This window comes from Dama dama, chromosome 30 (genome assembly GCF_033118175.1).
Source record: "Dama dama isolate Ldn47 chromosome 30, ASM3311817v1, whole genome shotgun sequence".
Lineage (NCBI taxonomy): Eukaryota > Metazoa > Chordata > Mammalia > Artiodactyla > Cervidae > Dama > Dama dama.
In genome coordinates this window covers 35,039,757-35,055,727 of record NC_083710.1, presented here as the reverse complement: position 1 = coordinate 35,055,727, position 15,971 = coordinate 35,039,757, and the positions used below count along the sequence as shown (strand labels likewise).

General features: G+C 43.4%; 1 protein-coding gene across 2 annotated transcripts in view; it reads right to left on the bottom strand.

Annotated features, from left to right (window-relative positions):
* FLT1 (fms related receptor tyrosine kinase 1) overlaps positions 1 to 15,971 on the bottom strand; it is a 200,122-nt gene that overhangs the window by 152,798 nt on the left and 31,353 nt on the right. For both annotated transcript variants that reach the window (XM_061133717.1, XM_061133718.1), the window contains exons 2-3: positions 15,514 to 15,610; positions 14,672 to 14,901 (exon numbers count right to left, since the gene is read on the bottom strand). In XM_061133717.1, the coding sequence (XP_060989700.1) occupies positions 14,672 to 14,901; positions 15,514 to 15,610 (327 nt within the window). The remainder of the gene's footprint in view (positions 1 to 14,671; positions 14,902 to 15,513; positions 15,611 to 15,971) is intronic.

Sequence of the window (15,971 nt, the reverse complement as noted above, 5' to 3'; positions counted from 1 at the left end):
CGGAACACTTCCTGGTCTGCAAGCCGGCACTGCCCCCCAAGCCCCCACCCCACTCCTCTCTGTCCTGCACACAAACCTCCAAGGGGGTTGAAGGGAAGCCCAGCAAGAACATATTGGCAAGAACAGGGCCTTGAGTCTATCAGATCTGGGTCCCAAGTTTGACTTGGGACTTACATGCAGTATGTGACCTTGAACACAGTATTAAATTTCTCCAACTTTCCTATCCAAGGAGACTGACAATGGAATTTATCCCACTGGATTTCAAGGATGAAATATGATTTATGGTAATGAACCTCAGCCAGATATCGATGAAGGATAGAGAGGCACACTCGGTCCCACTCAAGTGTCAACAGTAGGAAGGCGCTGGGGCGTCATCTTGTCCAGTCCCACCAAGTGAGCACCTGTGCTGTGTTTGAATCCCTGGACACACAGGGAACTCACCACCTCCCAAGACAGGTCGTTCCACTGCCAGAGAGCTTTAGATGTTGCAGAGTGTTTGCTTACATCAAGATGAAATCTGCCTGTCTTGACTTCTTTCATTCTTAAATAGTATCTGTACCATCAGCGGTTATAAAGATGAAGTTTGATCTCTTTGCCTCAGAGAAAAACTTTTATTTATTTATTTTTTAAGAGAAAAACTTTAAAGGAGATATTTTCCCACCCAGTTCTTTACTTTTCAAAACATTTCTGTTCCTTTTGTTGTTTCTTGCCAGTGAACAATAACAGAACTGTCAGATTACTTAATGCTTATAACCCAGTGGGGCAGGTACCCATTTGACAGATGAGGAAAATGAAGTATGGGAGTGGGATAATAGAATTTACTTGTAATTCCTGTTCCTCTTGAAATGTAAATTAAATGGTAAGATCTGGCAAATGTTTGACAAACCTAGAGAAGGTATTAAAAAGCAGAGAGATCACTTTGCCAATAAAGGTCTGTATAGTCAAAGTTATGGTTTTTCCAGTACTTCCATACAGGTTCTTTACCACTAGCGCCACCTTGGAAGCCCATAAAAACATGATATCTCATCAAATTTGAATTATAGATAAACATTAAATAAGTATAAAAAAATTTTTAAGTATAACTATGCCATATATATTGCCATGGGCTTCCCTTCTGGCTCAGTTAGTAAAGAATCTGCCTGCAATGCAGGAGACCTGGGTTCAATCCCTGGGTTGGGAAGTACCCTGGAGAAGGAAATGGCAACCCACTCCAGTGTTCTTCCTGGAGAATCCCACGGACAGAGGAGTCTGGCAGGCTACAGTCCGTGGGGTTGCAGGAGTTGGACACAACTTAGTGAATAAATCACCACCATCATGGTTTTTCCAGTAGTCAGGTACGGATGTGAGAGTTGGACCATAAAAAAGGCTGAGCGCCAAAGAACTGATGCTTTTGAATTGTGGTGTTGGAAAAGACTCTTGACAGTCCCTTGGACAGCAAGGAGACCAAACCAGAGAATCCTAAAGGAAATCCTGAATATTCATTGGAAGGACTGATGCTGAAGCTCCAATACTTTGGCCACCTGATGCAAAGAGCCAGAAGAGTCCATGATGCTGGGAAAGACTGAAGGCAGAAGGAGAAGCAGGCAACAGAGGATGAGATGACTGGATGGCATAACCAACTCAACGGGCATGAGTTTGGGCAAACTCCGGAGATGGTGAAGGACAGGGGAGCCTGGCGTGCTGCTGTCCATGAGGTCGCAAAGAGTTGGACACGACTGAGTGACTGAACATCAAGACCTGGCACCACCTTCATCCCGAACCCCATCCACCTGTTAATGGTGTTCAAGGTTGGGTTCTTGGCTAAACATGGAGTTCACTAAATCCCGAAGTCCTTCTCACATATGCTGTCTCAGCTACTTCCTTCCCCATAGTCCTAGGGCAGTCAGCCGGCTTTGCCAGCCAAATACAGTCCTTTACACTTATTCCTGTCAGATCTCATTTGGTTAATCCCAGGTCACAGTTCTGGTCAGTTGGATATTTTTGGGATGGTGATTCTGTCACGTGACGTGTGTGTTTTTGCCCTCAATGTGGCTCTTTTGTTCTGTTGCCCTGTATTTCCTCATCAATGCCCAGGAGGACCAGTGAGACCAATATAAATTTTAAAACTCCATGTTTCTTTCATTTAGCAAACATCTCTGAGCACCTCCTCCCTGGCACACCCGGGCTGGAGCCATTAGAGTGAGCAAGACAGTCACTCCTGGTCCTCACGGAGCTGGTGAGATGAGTCCTATGTGAGGGGAGGGCAAACCTAGTTTGGGGGAGCCTGGGGAGCTTCCCAGGATGGGTGATGTTTAACTGGAGACCTGAAAGATGAGTGCAAGAACACTGGTGCTGTCTCTGGTGGAGCATCGCTCATCCACGCCCCTCTTATTGCTCTCTTCCCATAGGGCTTTGCTATAGGGTTGGTTGTAACCTGTTTTATTTGCATCACTAATTGCTGCCCTTGCAAACTGAGGGGATTATCTTTGTAGTTTCTGTTCTGCCCAGCTCAGTGCCTTTCACCACAGCAATTACGACTGATTATGGCTCAGACGGTAAAGAATCCACTGGCAATGCGGGAGACCTGGGTCCAAGCCCTGGGTTGGGAAGATCCCCTGGAGGAGGGCATGGCAACCCATTCCAGTATTCTTGCCTGGAGAATCCCCATAGACAGAGGAGCCTGGCGGGCTGCAGTCCATGGGGTCGCAAGGAGTTAGACACAACAGGCCAACTAAGCGCAGCACAGTCCTCCTAAGTGTAGGCACAGAGTTTGTGTACGGCCTCCCGCTGAATCTCCCCACAGCCACACAAAGTGCTAACTCTTCCCATTTTACAGAAAAGGAAACCAAGGCTGGGAAGATGGTAACAGTAGCAGCAGTTAACAGCAAACACATGAGCAGTGTGTACTACACACCAGACACTAAAACTAAGCATTTTATGTGTATGAACTCCTGATGGGAGAAGGGACTAAAGTGCTGCCTTCTCCACTGCAGACTAGTTATATGGGCAGTTACTTAACCCTCCTGTGAAAAGAAGGTGAAAATGATAGTGCTGCTTCCTAGGATTAGGAAGTTATGAGAATGAAATCCTTAACCAATACAGGTGCCTAGAGTGGCATCCAAAACATGGTGAGACCTAAGTATGAATCATTATTCTTATTAAGGAATCTGCACAAAAACTTTGCACATATCAGAGTGGGGACTGAATCCAGTTTAAACCCTGGATCATGTTGTTTCAAATACAATTTAGATGTACACTTACTCCAGGGGATCTTCCCTTCCCAGGGATTGAACCTGGGTCTCTTGCATCTCCTGCTCTGGCAGAGGGGTTCTTTACCTGGTGGCTCAGGTGGTAAAGAATCTTCCTGCAATGTAAGAGACCCAGGTTCAATCCCCGGGGTCAGGAAGATCCCTTGGAGGAGGGCATGGCAGCCCACTCCAGTATTCTTGCCTGGAGAAACCCCATGGACAGAGTAGCCTGGTGGGTTACAGTTCATGGTGTCGCAAAGAGTTGGACACAATGGAGTGGCTAACACTTTCACTTTCTTTACCTCTAGTGCTACCTGGGAAGCCTCATATATATATAAGATACTCTATATCAGGGCTTCCCTGATAGCTCAGTTGGTAAAGAATCTGCCTGCAATGCAGGAGACCTGGGTTTGATTCCTGGGTTGGGAAGATCCCCTGGAGAAGGGAACAACTACCCACTCCAGTATCCTGGCCTGGAGATTTCCATGGACTGTATAGTCCATGGGGTCGCAAAGAGGCAGACATGACTGAGTGACATTCACTTTTACTTTTTTTCACTTTCACTCTATATAAAATAGATAATCAAGAAGAATCAACTGTATAGCACAAGGAACTCTACTAAATATTCTGTCATAATCTAAATGGGAAAAGAATTTGAAAAAAAAATAGATAGTTCCTCAGAAAACTAAAAACAGAATTACCAAGTGACACAGCAATCCTTGGGGTCACAAAGAGTGGGACACACCTAGGTGACTGAGCACACACACGCCTCAATCCTACTCCTGGGTATGTACCTGTACAAAACTCTCATTCAAAGAGGTACATGCACCCCCATGTTCACAGTAGCACTACTCACAATAGCCAAGACATGGAAGCAACCTAAATGTCCCTCAACAGATGACTGAATAAAGAAGATGTGGCACGTATATATAATGGACTTACTACTCATCTATAAAAAAGAATAAAATAATGCCATTTGCAGCAACATGGATGCAACGAGAGAGTATCATACTAAGTGAAGTAAGTCAGAACGAGAAAGACAAATACCATATGATAGCACTTATATGCAAAATGTAACACATGACACAAATGAACCTGTCTATAAAATAGAAAGAGACTCACAGACATAGAGAACAGACTGGTGGTTGCCAAGGGTGAGAGGGGAAGGGAGGGGATGGACTGGAAGTTTGGGGTTGGCAGATGCAAACTATTACATTTAGAATGGATGAACAACAAAGTCCTCCTGCATAGCATAGGAACTATATCCAGTCTCCTGGAATAAACCATAACAGAAAAGAATATTAAAAAAAAAAATAACGTAGGTATGTGTATAACTGAGTCACTCTGCTGGACAGGAGAGGTTGGCACAACATTGTAAATCAACTGTACATCAGAAAAAATTTTTAAAGAAAAAATATATGAATATGTATAAATGAATCCCTTGTCTATACACCTGAAATGCACAACATTGTAAATCAACTATGCTCCAATATAATATAAGATAAAAAATGAATATAGTATGTTAATTGGTATTTGATGAAGGAAGGAAGGGCAGTGCATTGATTGTATTAATAATAGCACAGTCAGCCACGACGACCGCCAAAACAACCCAGCAAAAATGCCTCGGATGACAAAACAATGGATATTTCAAACAGTAAAGGAAAACTGAGGAGTGTCTGAGCTGCAAGGACCACCAAGATCATAACAGGGAACCTCCTTGTCTCCAGGCGGGGTGGCATTTCATTGCCATTGTTAAAGAAAGTTATGAAATCTCAGAAACTTAACGCCTTTTCAGCTTGAGGGGATTTCTCTTGGAAAAAGTCCCTTGCTCACTTTTCTTAAAGAAATTACATGAAGGACATTTTTCAAATCCTTAAAAACCATAAAGTTTTGATGGACTGTTTTCCACCCTTCTTGTTTGTAGGGGAAACATGAGAGGATATGGTCAATTTTATGGGATTTTTATTTGGACTTCACTGCCATTGAGATTTCATAATTGTACCTCAGTCACTAATTTTTCCAAGTCTTGTCCAAGTGGCTCAGTCAAGAGAATGCTCATTCTGATTACTTTTAAGCATTTATGTAGTTGTACTCAATGCCTGGTGACACATAACGCTGTTATTGCGAGCAAAGCTTAGCTACGCGGTTCCTAAGACCTGGCATGCCCCATTTTTCTGGTATGGAGCCTAGCAAGTGTCAGGAAATGCTCCTTCTCTGAAGGGAGGACCTGAACTTTTCATTGACAGGTGCCACCAAAAGCTAGGCCTTCCCTGGTGGCTCAGCATAAAGAGTCCACCTGCCAATGGAGGTGACCCAGGTCAGGAAGATCCCCTGGAGAAGGGAATGGCCACCCACTCCTATATTCTTGCCTGGAGAATCCCGTGGAAAGAGGAACCTGGCGGGCCGCAGTTCACAGGGTTGCAAAAAGTCAGACCTGACTGAGCGACGGGGCACACACGCACCAAGAGCTAAAGACGAAACTCCCAGGAACGTGCTGGGGGAACCCAGGGCTCAGGGCAAGGGCTCCGGAAAGAAGATGCGGCACCCCTGACTTTCCACAAATCCACATGTGGCTTCTGTCCCAACCATTTGTCAACGCTTCCCAGAGTCAAAGCCCCTTGGCATCTAATAACAAAAGTGTCTCTAGAAGGGAAATGTGAAATGGCAGGGCTTAATGAGATCAAGAATGTCTTCCATCAACTTTTCACGTAGCTGGAAGGAGAGTGGATAAGAGTTAAGTTACTCTAAGCTCTCGCCATGTGGTCCTAATCAGCTGTCACCCGTGATGGATCGAGCAGATAATCTCCTTCGAGCCTCAGCCTTACAGGGAGCACAGCGCCAGGCTGTATAGGGAGGGGTCTGGTCCCCAGGGAAACCTCCAACCAGCAATGTCATCAGAGTCTACTTAAAATCCCAGCCCAGTCTGTTTCTTCTTTTTCACCACTTCATCAAAATGAAAAAAAAAAAAAAAAAAATCCAGGAAAATCTGGCCTTGTTCTAGATTTTTGGTGAAGCTATATGCAAAGGCAAGCCAGGAAATACCTGGGAATTTTTTAAAAGATTTTTGTTTTGATGTGGACTTTTTATTGAATTTGTTACAGTATTGCTTCTGTTTTTTAGGTTTTGGTTTTTTTTTTTTTTTAAGCTGTGAGGCATATGGGATTTTAGCTCCCCAGCCAGGGTCGAACCTGCATCCCCTGCATTGGAAGGAGAAGTCCTAACCCTTGGAGTGCCAGGTAAGTTCCCTCTAGGAATTCTTTACAGAGGATGGTTCAGAGTAGAATTCTGCTAATGCAGGTCAGCCTCAGGCTGCTGCCGTTTCAGGAAACCCACTGGGGTTTCCAGATGAGTAATCCAGAGGCTGAGTCCAAACTCTGTTCATCCCAACATGTTGCTCCGTCTCTTGGGCAAATCCATCAGGCAATGATGTGAGAAGGATGGCAAACATGAGCCATCACCTGACCTGTTTGCATTGGCTGCTTCCTGGGGCACAGGTGTCTGGCACACTTTCTTCTCAATACCTGTAGGCTCAAGCACCATCAGTCTTAGCCCCCGAGATGGAAACTTTGGGAACCCTTTCTTATGGGAGCAGTCACGCTAGAAAAAGGCAGAAGTTTCAGAAAGTAAGTGGAAGAAGCCATGCATTGAGTGAGGATGGACATGGAGTGAGTAAGGGAGGCGAGGCGAGCAGCTCTTTGGGTAGGCAGCGGGAGGGGTGATGTATACCTGCTGAAAACTGACTGTGAAAACCAGACCAGACCCTGGACAGTAACCAAGCAATAACAGATAATGTCATAAATTTGGTAAAGCAATCCAGACCTACAAGAACTCAGCCGACCTGTGGTTAAGTGGTCTTTTTTTTTTTGTAAGTTGATTTCTTAAGTTTTTTTGTTTCTTGCTACAAAATGTCAAGTGTTTTAAGCAATGAGAGGGACCTTTCGGTGTGGGCTCGGGGGCTGACACCCTTGGTGCATCCCCGGTTTAGAAATGTCATCACCAGCCAGGAAAAAGTGGAAGTGGAGTAAATCTGGAGAAAAGTGGAAGTGGACTCTGAGCAAATCTGGAAAAGAAAGTGGAAGCAGACTCTGACTAAGTCTACAGATTGCTACTCTTTTACTCCAGGTCCCTGCTTGTTTTTTTCCCCGCTTATTTCATGGTCATGCTGACTGGAATTGCCATGCACTATGGCCAGCGAGGCAACAAACTCCCACTGTTCAGCCATCATCCGGCTAAGCAGGGTCACCCCAGCACCCTGTGTATGCTTCGAGGTGCACCGGACCAGGCAGGGGTCCAGGGGAGACGGTGTCGGGGCAGAACGATCCACAGAACCTCAGGAAGTCCTACCGGGGGGCGGGGGTGGGAGGCTCAGTCAGGACTCTTGCAGGCATCCTCTTCACTCCCTGGAAAGCCTCGTTTTTGGACAACAGCTATTATCTCACAAAGTTAAACCTGTGCATTTTAAAAGCCTCACTAATCTATAGAAGTCATAGTCCTAGAGAGGGACCAGGGGCCTCCAAAACCCTAAGATGCCAGAACTTGGCTCGTGCCTCCCAGAGAACGAACAACAGGACCCCGAAGGCAGCAGGTGTGTGATCCACGTCCAAAGACACATGCCGCCTGCTGACCGCACCTCTTGGGTCACACCCGCTGTCTCAGGAACGTGATGAGTGTGTGTTGCACACAGGCATCCCCCAGGGTGGGAGCCATGTCAACTAGAGGAGAGGGGTTATTTTCACCACCACGTTCTCTGGCTCAGGAGTGATGAGCCAAAACCACCAGGGAGCTCAAAACGGGGGTTGTTTTCTCAAATACAAGCGTAGAGAGGACCCTGCCACACCTGTTACCATTTTAATAAGTTTACCTTACTTAATCAGACTGAAACTTTTAAACTTATTGTGCCGAGTTCCACAATAATAAGCACTTTCCACATCAGACCCAAAAACACACACACACACTCACATGTATTTTACATTTATGTGGGTATCGTGTGCGTGTGTTTGGGAAACAAGTTCTATTTTTAAAAAAGTTTCACTACACAATAGTTACCCTTGCATTTTGCAATAAACTTAGTTTCCATTTACTCTGCTTTATTTTTTTAAATGCTAATAACAACTCACTAATTTTTTTTTTCCCAATTATTTTTATTAGTTGGATTTTTTTTTTTTTGCCATGTTGCACAGCATGCAGAATCTTAGTTCCCTGACCACGGAGTGAACCCATGCTCCCTGCAGTGGAAATGTGGAGGCTTAACCACTGGATGCCAGGGAAATCCCACAACCCACTAATTTGATTCCACAGCCCATTAACAGTTGGGGTTTTTAAGAGCCCTGCTCATCTTAGTAAACAGAAATGTCTCTTCACCTTGTGGTGTGAGGTGGAATGCAGTGGTGACAGACTGTGTAAATGGACAGTGACGACAGGTTCTGACTCCGTCAGGTAACACCCCAAAGCTCTCCAGGACTGGGGTCTGGTTCTCTGAGGCCGATCACTCAGAAAAACAGTCTGACCCAGTATAACCTATCATTTCTCAAGAGAAAAACACTGAATTTGAAATTTAATAGAACGTAGTAACTGCATAATCTCTATTCCCAAAGACAAAAACAACCACTGGTCTACAGTTTGAAGTCAGTAACTGAATCTCCCAGTGTAGTGGAAACAGCCTTTACCTTGGGGGTCTGACCTAGATCCTCTTCCTGGCTAGTCATTTCATTCGCTCTGTCTTGAGCGGATCACAGCAGCTGTTTTCTCATACATATAATGGAAGAAATAACACCAATGTGATTTATCTCAGAGTTATGCAAAAGCTCTTGAGGGAAACCGGAAGTGCTGTATAAGCGATTATGTTGAATCTGTCTTAGAATGTCTGTACCTTTATTGTTGAATATTCGTATTTGGGTCCATAGCCATGCAGAGCTTTTTCCCACTAAATACATTTACGTGAAGGCACAGTGATCATTCTCCCCCTGGATCCTTGGGATATTGGAGTTTCTACCACTTTTCAGTTATATACCCAGTGAGTCTGATTATTTTTCCACTGGAAATGAAACTGCTAGGTAAATCTCATTCATTTGATACATAAAGAAGAACCAAAGACAGGAAAATCTGTTGTGAAAATGCTCCAAACCATTTGCTTTAATAGACACAGAGAGAAAAACAATCAAGTAGAGAGAAGCAGAAGAAAAGAGGTGGGTTTCTTTTACAGGGAAGAATGAGAAGATACCCACTCAACCACAGCACACAGGTCCCCGTTCCTCTTTGCCTTTTCAACTATAATTCTTAGAGAGAAGATGATATACTTTAAGAGCCCTGACGATCTTGGCCCTGGAGAAGGGAGGGGTTCAGGCTGATTTCAAAGCGTGGGGAACTCAAAAGTTCAAGGTCTTCTAACCAAATTGGAGACACTGACCAAGTATTAAATACTTTGAAGATGCCATTAAAATTTCTTCTGGTCAGTTTCCTTATTTTACAGTCACAACTCGTATATTACAATACTAATTGCAATGAAATCCTCTAACTTAGAAAAGGCTCATCTGGACCCAATTTCTTGTGTGTACCAGAGGTAGAAAAGAAATGCAAATATATTCATTTTTCTCTGCCAGAGGGATGACCACCAACCTAAGGGCTACCTAAGTAGCCCTGGTGTGTGTGTGTGTGTGTGTGTGTGTGTGTGTGCACGTGTGCACGTGCATGCATGTGCAAGTAGTCCTAGCATGTGTGTGTGTGTGTGCGCACACATGTACATGTTCAGTCATATCTGACTCTGTGACCCCATGGACTGTAGCCCACCAGGCTTCTCTGTCCATAGAATTACCCAGGCAAGAATACTTGACTGGGTTGCCGTTTCCTTCTCCAGGGGATCTTCCTGACCTAGGGATCGAACCTGTGTCTCCTGCATTGGCAGGGAGATTTTTTTTTTTTTTAAACCACTGAGCCACTTGGGAAGCCCAACCCTGGCATGACCATTCAGCCCAATGGCATGACCATTTTTTTTTTTAATTAGCAAAACAGTGAGGAGTGTTTTAGAATTTTCTTTATGACCCAGATTTTTGTAGCTATAATTGCTGGGAAGTTCCATTCATTTTCTCAAAAGCAATTTTTTGAGAAAACATATATAGCATTTTTCAGCTATTCTCATTCAACAGTCATCTGGCAGAATCAAGCCAAGGGTGTAATGGGAGAGGATGTCAATTGTCTTAGCATCAGTGTAAGGTAGTGAGAAAAAGCTCTCCTTCGTTGTGGGACCAGGGCCACTTGCCCCAGTGCCTCTACAGATTTCAAGGGTCACCATCTCTCCTCCTGTCCACCACAACCCACCAGCTCACCAAGGTGGACTGAATCCCCCCAGTCCATCACCTTCTCTCCTTTCCCACAGTATGATGACAGTGACCTTGGTCCCAGCCCCTGCCTCCTGTTCCTGTCTTATCTTGCCCTCTCTGATCTCCTCCTGCCACTGAGAATCTGACCTCCTTACTCTGCTGCTAACTCTTTTCCATCACTCCCCTTGCAGCCTCATGTGAAGTGGATTTTAGGCCCTTTGCTTGTATACTAAAATGAAGAGAAGAAAGCTTCATAGGATTATTGTAAGAATTAGACAGTATAATGGAAACAAAACCATTTGTTGAAATAAAGTGAAACCACAAATGTAAGAAGATATTCTATTAAGGGGAATTTAAATTTATCAGTAATTAAGTAAATTAGCTAACTAAAAGTACTCAAGTAATTAAATTGATTTTAATGCATTATGTCAGAGGTACGATGGATTTATACAAGCTGTAATATTAAAGTGGTGATATTGATTTTCCTCACATTACACATACAATATCAGATGTTATAGCCAAATCTGTGCTCAGGTGGGAAGCATCTAAATAATAGTTTTGCTTGTAATCCATATATGGCACTTGACATTATGTAGACAAAGCTATGCAGTCCTTATTCTTCCTCTCAGAACTCTGCTGCTGCTGCTGCTAAGTCACTTCAGTCGTGTCCAACTCTGTGCAACCCCATAGACGGCAGCCCACTAGGCTCCTCTGTCCCTGGGATTCTCCAGGCAAGAATACTGGAGTGGGTTGCCATTTCCTTCTCAGAACTCTATTAGACCCCAAATCTATACCTTTTCAAAAGATATGTCTAATAGTGTTTCTCATCATTATAGAAAACCAAAGCAAAATGCCAATGCATCTGCACATTCTTACGGGGGACAGAAATCATCCAATCACATGTTCTAGAGTAAATATTCAACAACTAATAAGTTATAACCAGTTGATATCTAGTAAGTAATCACAGTTGTGTGTTAGGAACCAGTTGGAGTTACTAGTCCCAGGGACAATCCTGAGTCTCTAGAGACAAGTTTTGTGCCCCTGAACAAAATTAAACCTGTAATGTTGTAAATATCAATAAAAATGGAAGCCTAAGGCCAAATTTTCTCAGAAATAAAATTAGTAAGAGAATGTAAGTAGGAAATGCATAAAATGTTAGGCTACTTGGAAAAGTTTACGACTGCTTAATGAATTACATCACAGCTAACTTGGGTTTGTGCTTCCCTGATAGCTCAGTTGGTAAAGAATCCGGCTGCAATGAGGGAGACCCCGGTTTGATCCCTGGGTCAGGAAGATCCACTGGAGAAGGGATAGGCTACACACTCCAGTATTCTGGCCTGGAGAATTTCATGGACTGTATAGTCCATGGGATCGCAAACAGTTAGGTACAACTGAGTGATTTTCACTCACTTCACTAACTTGGATTTTAGTAAAGTGTGATCATGAGACCAAAATTGTTCTACCAGGAAACAGACAACAAAATCCATGTTATTACTCAGAGCGGTATAGTTACAGATACCCAATAAGTGTTTCCTAAATATCTGCTCATCAAATCGATTAACAAACAAAGAAGATTCAGAGGCCCTCCTATGGTTACTACTATTGACTCAAATGTAATTTTTCTTACTAGTGCTACTTAAAAATAATGACTCCAAGATTTTCCCAATGAACACACAAAATACTCATGATATTCCAGAGTAATATCCTGTGAAACACAAACAGTACATTTTGCAGCCCTTCCCTCTCCAAGAATATGATCTTTGGGATAGAGAATTTCCTTCTGTCCAACCAAACTGTGTGGGAGCTTTGAGATCCTGGGACTGGTAACTTAATGCTAATATTTGTGGGCTTCTACCAGAAAGCAGACATAATACACACAGGACACGGCAGCCAGTGCTCACACCTCCAGCCTCACACCAGACAGCTATAATCAGTGATGGTGCTCTTTCCTACTCGGCCTAGAATTCATCCTCAGTGTCAATTTCCACAGAGTATTCCACACAGCCCTGTTAGTTGCTGTGTGTATTCATTTGACAAATATTACTGAGCTCTTGCTACGAGCCAGGCACTGTACCGGGGAGGCAGTTTGCAGATAAACGTAATGAAGGCAGATATGGACTTTGCCCTCACAGGGCCCAGACTGACAACTAATTTGACACTCAGAGTGATGGTTATTTGCTAGATCTGCTCTGTTGTACAGTGGAAGTGGAGATAGTTCTAAATAACTAAGTGTCTCTTCTATTTTCAAAGGGGAGCGAAGCTGAGAGTTTCTGTACCCCTACCTACTGGCTCCATAAATCATGAAATCTACTAAGTAATATAGGAGCTGGGTAATAACTGAGTGTTATTTCTTAGGGGGAAAAAACAGAGATGGTCTTCTTTTACTCATTTTAAGTGTTTGATTTACAAGTCATGTTTTATGAGGAAGAGCAAAGTGACAAGTCATCTTCCTTATTCCTTCCAGGGAAACATTTCTACTGTGGATCCAATAAAGCCACAGGAGAAGGTTTCATGAGACTTTTAGAAAGAATGAATTTTGCCTCCACTTCCGCTAGAGAGACAGGAACAGAAGTGTTTTCTTTCCTCTGCAAGGGGCAGAAAGAACATAACCTACTATGTGGAGCTAGGAAAAGCGATCAGATGGCTGAGCAGGTGACATGGTCCACTGCCACTGGCGCACTTGGTGTGTCTTCTCCTAACCCTGCCCTCCTGTCCTGCCCACCATCCTCTCTTCCATCTTGGGGAAGGTGGTTCCTCTTATTTTTAAGTGGGCTGGTTGCATTCCTATGGTGGGGATTAGCTAGGAAGCTGGTGTCTCCTCCAGTTCTCCACCCACCCAGAAAAGTGTGAAATGTGCAAACGGGTTTGGCAGATCAGGAACAGAAGAGCGGCTCAGCCAAAGGGGGCTGTAAGTATACACACAGCTGATTCACTTCTGTTGTATAGCAGAAACTAATGCAACATTGTAAAGCAATCATCCTTCAAAAAAAAAAAAAAAAAAGCAGGCTGATAAGAGCTAAGATACTACTGCTGATATCATACTACTTACTGTTCTACTGTCTGTAAGACTAACCCTGCATCTGGCAAATTACATACTAGGCTCCGGTAAAACACTGTCTAGTTGCCTTATTTAAAAAAAAAGACTCCCGCCAAAGCCTAAGTCTATGTAGGTGCTGCCTTCACTGCAAAGATGCAGTTCTTTAACTCACTGGGAGGGAGATCCACAATGCTATTGACACTGACAACTGGCTGTTTCCTTTTTTAACCCGAGTTTGTGTCTTCAAGTGCCTGCTAATTTTGATTTATGCATTCTTAGAGCTCTCGCTCTAAGGCTAGAGTCTTGTGCAAGTTTTGGAAACTGGCTGGAACGAAACAAGGAAGAACAAAGGGACAAGTCATCTTCCTGATTCTTTCCAGGGATCCATTTCTCCTGTCACTTTATAGTCCTTTGAGGATTTTACATTTCTTCCCTCTGAACATCATTTCATTTCTTCATTCGCCAAGGAGGGGAAAGCTTAAAAAACCTATACGACAAAAAATCATAACCAGAAAATGATTCATTTTTGTCTTTTGCCCTTTGCAGTAACATGTGCCAGCTCTTATATCATTACAATACTCGTTTTGTGAACGTGAAATAATACTGTATCATGAACAGAATTAATTTTGTAACCTTCAAGCAACATTAGCAACACTACCCTTATGAATTTAGTAAAGAACAATGTTTTACAAGTTCAGCATATCAGAGAATGCAGTTGTGTGAAAGGACAAAAAAATCTTGTATTCTACTTTGGGCTTCTCAATTAAGGAATAGAAGTAAAATCTTGCCATTCATACCATGATGTACCAGACAGTATTCTAAGAGACACAGATACAGTGGTGAACAAAACAGACAAGAGTCGCTCCCATCAGGGAGCATGCAGTTGACCAACTGGTCCATGAAAATTCCGGTTGAAACTGACACTCAAGAAACATTAAAATGCACTCCACAAGTTTCGACAGTTAGGTAGAATCTCTTTCCTGGCCCATTTCATTCATACTCATGAGAAAAGTGCCCTTTCCATGGACTAGGTGGATTGATGACCCACTGCACATCTACAGAAAAGAGAATGTGGAAAACGAAGCTCTTACCATTAATAAATATGTAGATGGTAGATTCTCCTTTCTTCTTGGAAGCAGATGTAGAGAGATACTTGCAGCTGTAGAAGCCAGTGTGGTTTGCCTGAGCTGCGTACAAGGTCAACGTGCTGCAGAACCGCTTGCCGTTCTTTCCACAGGCAGACTTAGTGATGCTAAGTTTCTGGCGTTGGTTTTCCTTGCTCACAGTTGCAGGCAGAGACCAGGCATGGGCAGCTCCTCCTCTGCAATCACAGAGGAGAAAACAAAACACCATCAGGGCTGGAGCCAGTGCCAAAGCATTCATTTCACTATGAAGCACCATCCTGATGTCTTGGGCTTCCCTAGCGGCTCAGACAGTAAAGAATTAGACCTGGGTTCAATCCCTGGGTCGGGAAAATCCCCTGGAGAAGGAAAATCCACTCCAGTATTCTTGCCTGGAGAATCCCATGGACAGAGGAGCCTGGTGGGCTACAATCCATGGGATCGCAAAGAGTCGGAGACAACTGATTTTTATATAAATACTATATATATATATATATATATATAGAGAGAGAGAGGTCTAAGTTCAATCATCTGCTTTACAGAAGAGTAACACATTTAGAAAAACTTTTAAACAACTCAAAATGTTCAGGGCATCCTGCCTCTGATTCCTTGTGAGTGAGTAATTCTCTCCCGTAGATGAATGAATCACCCTCCATGGGAGGCTGGATGCATGTGGTTTGCACTCAGCAGATGGCAAGAGACCATGGTCGCCTACCTGTCTGCTCTGGGAGGCCACCTTTCTACTCCCCTGGGGAAGGGTTTTGCCTTACGAAGGACAAGCAGATTGTCCCCAAACCAACACAGTCACTCACCTGCATTTGAGATACAGCGTCTGGCCAGCTTGTATCACGTGCTGGGTGCCATTTAAATTCAGTTTAGGACCTTCTAATTTTGAACCTGAACTAGATCCTGGAAAATAAAAGTTGAAATGTATTATTTATTTTTCAAAAAAACTTGACTACTCCAGGTCTTAGTTACGGCATGTGAACTCTCGAGTTTCAACATGTGGAATCTAGTTCCCTGACGAGGGACTGAACCCAGGTCTCCTAAATTTACAGTGTAGTCTTAGCCACTGGCCCACCAGGGAAGTCCCTTGAAATGTGTTTTGTGAAAATTGCCCTCTCGTCTTTTTCTTTTTTCCCTTTTAAGTTAAATCCTTTATGTTCCTTTTATGGAAAGCTATAAATTGCATATGCAAAAAAGTACATCTAATACAAATATACTTTATTTCACAAAATTTTTGTAGTCAAAGACTTGCTTACAAGTATTA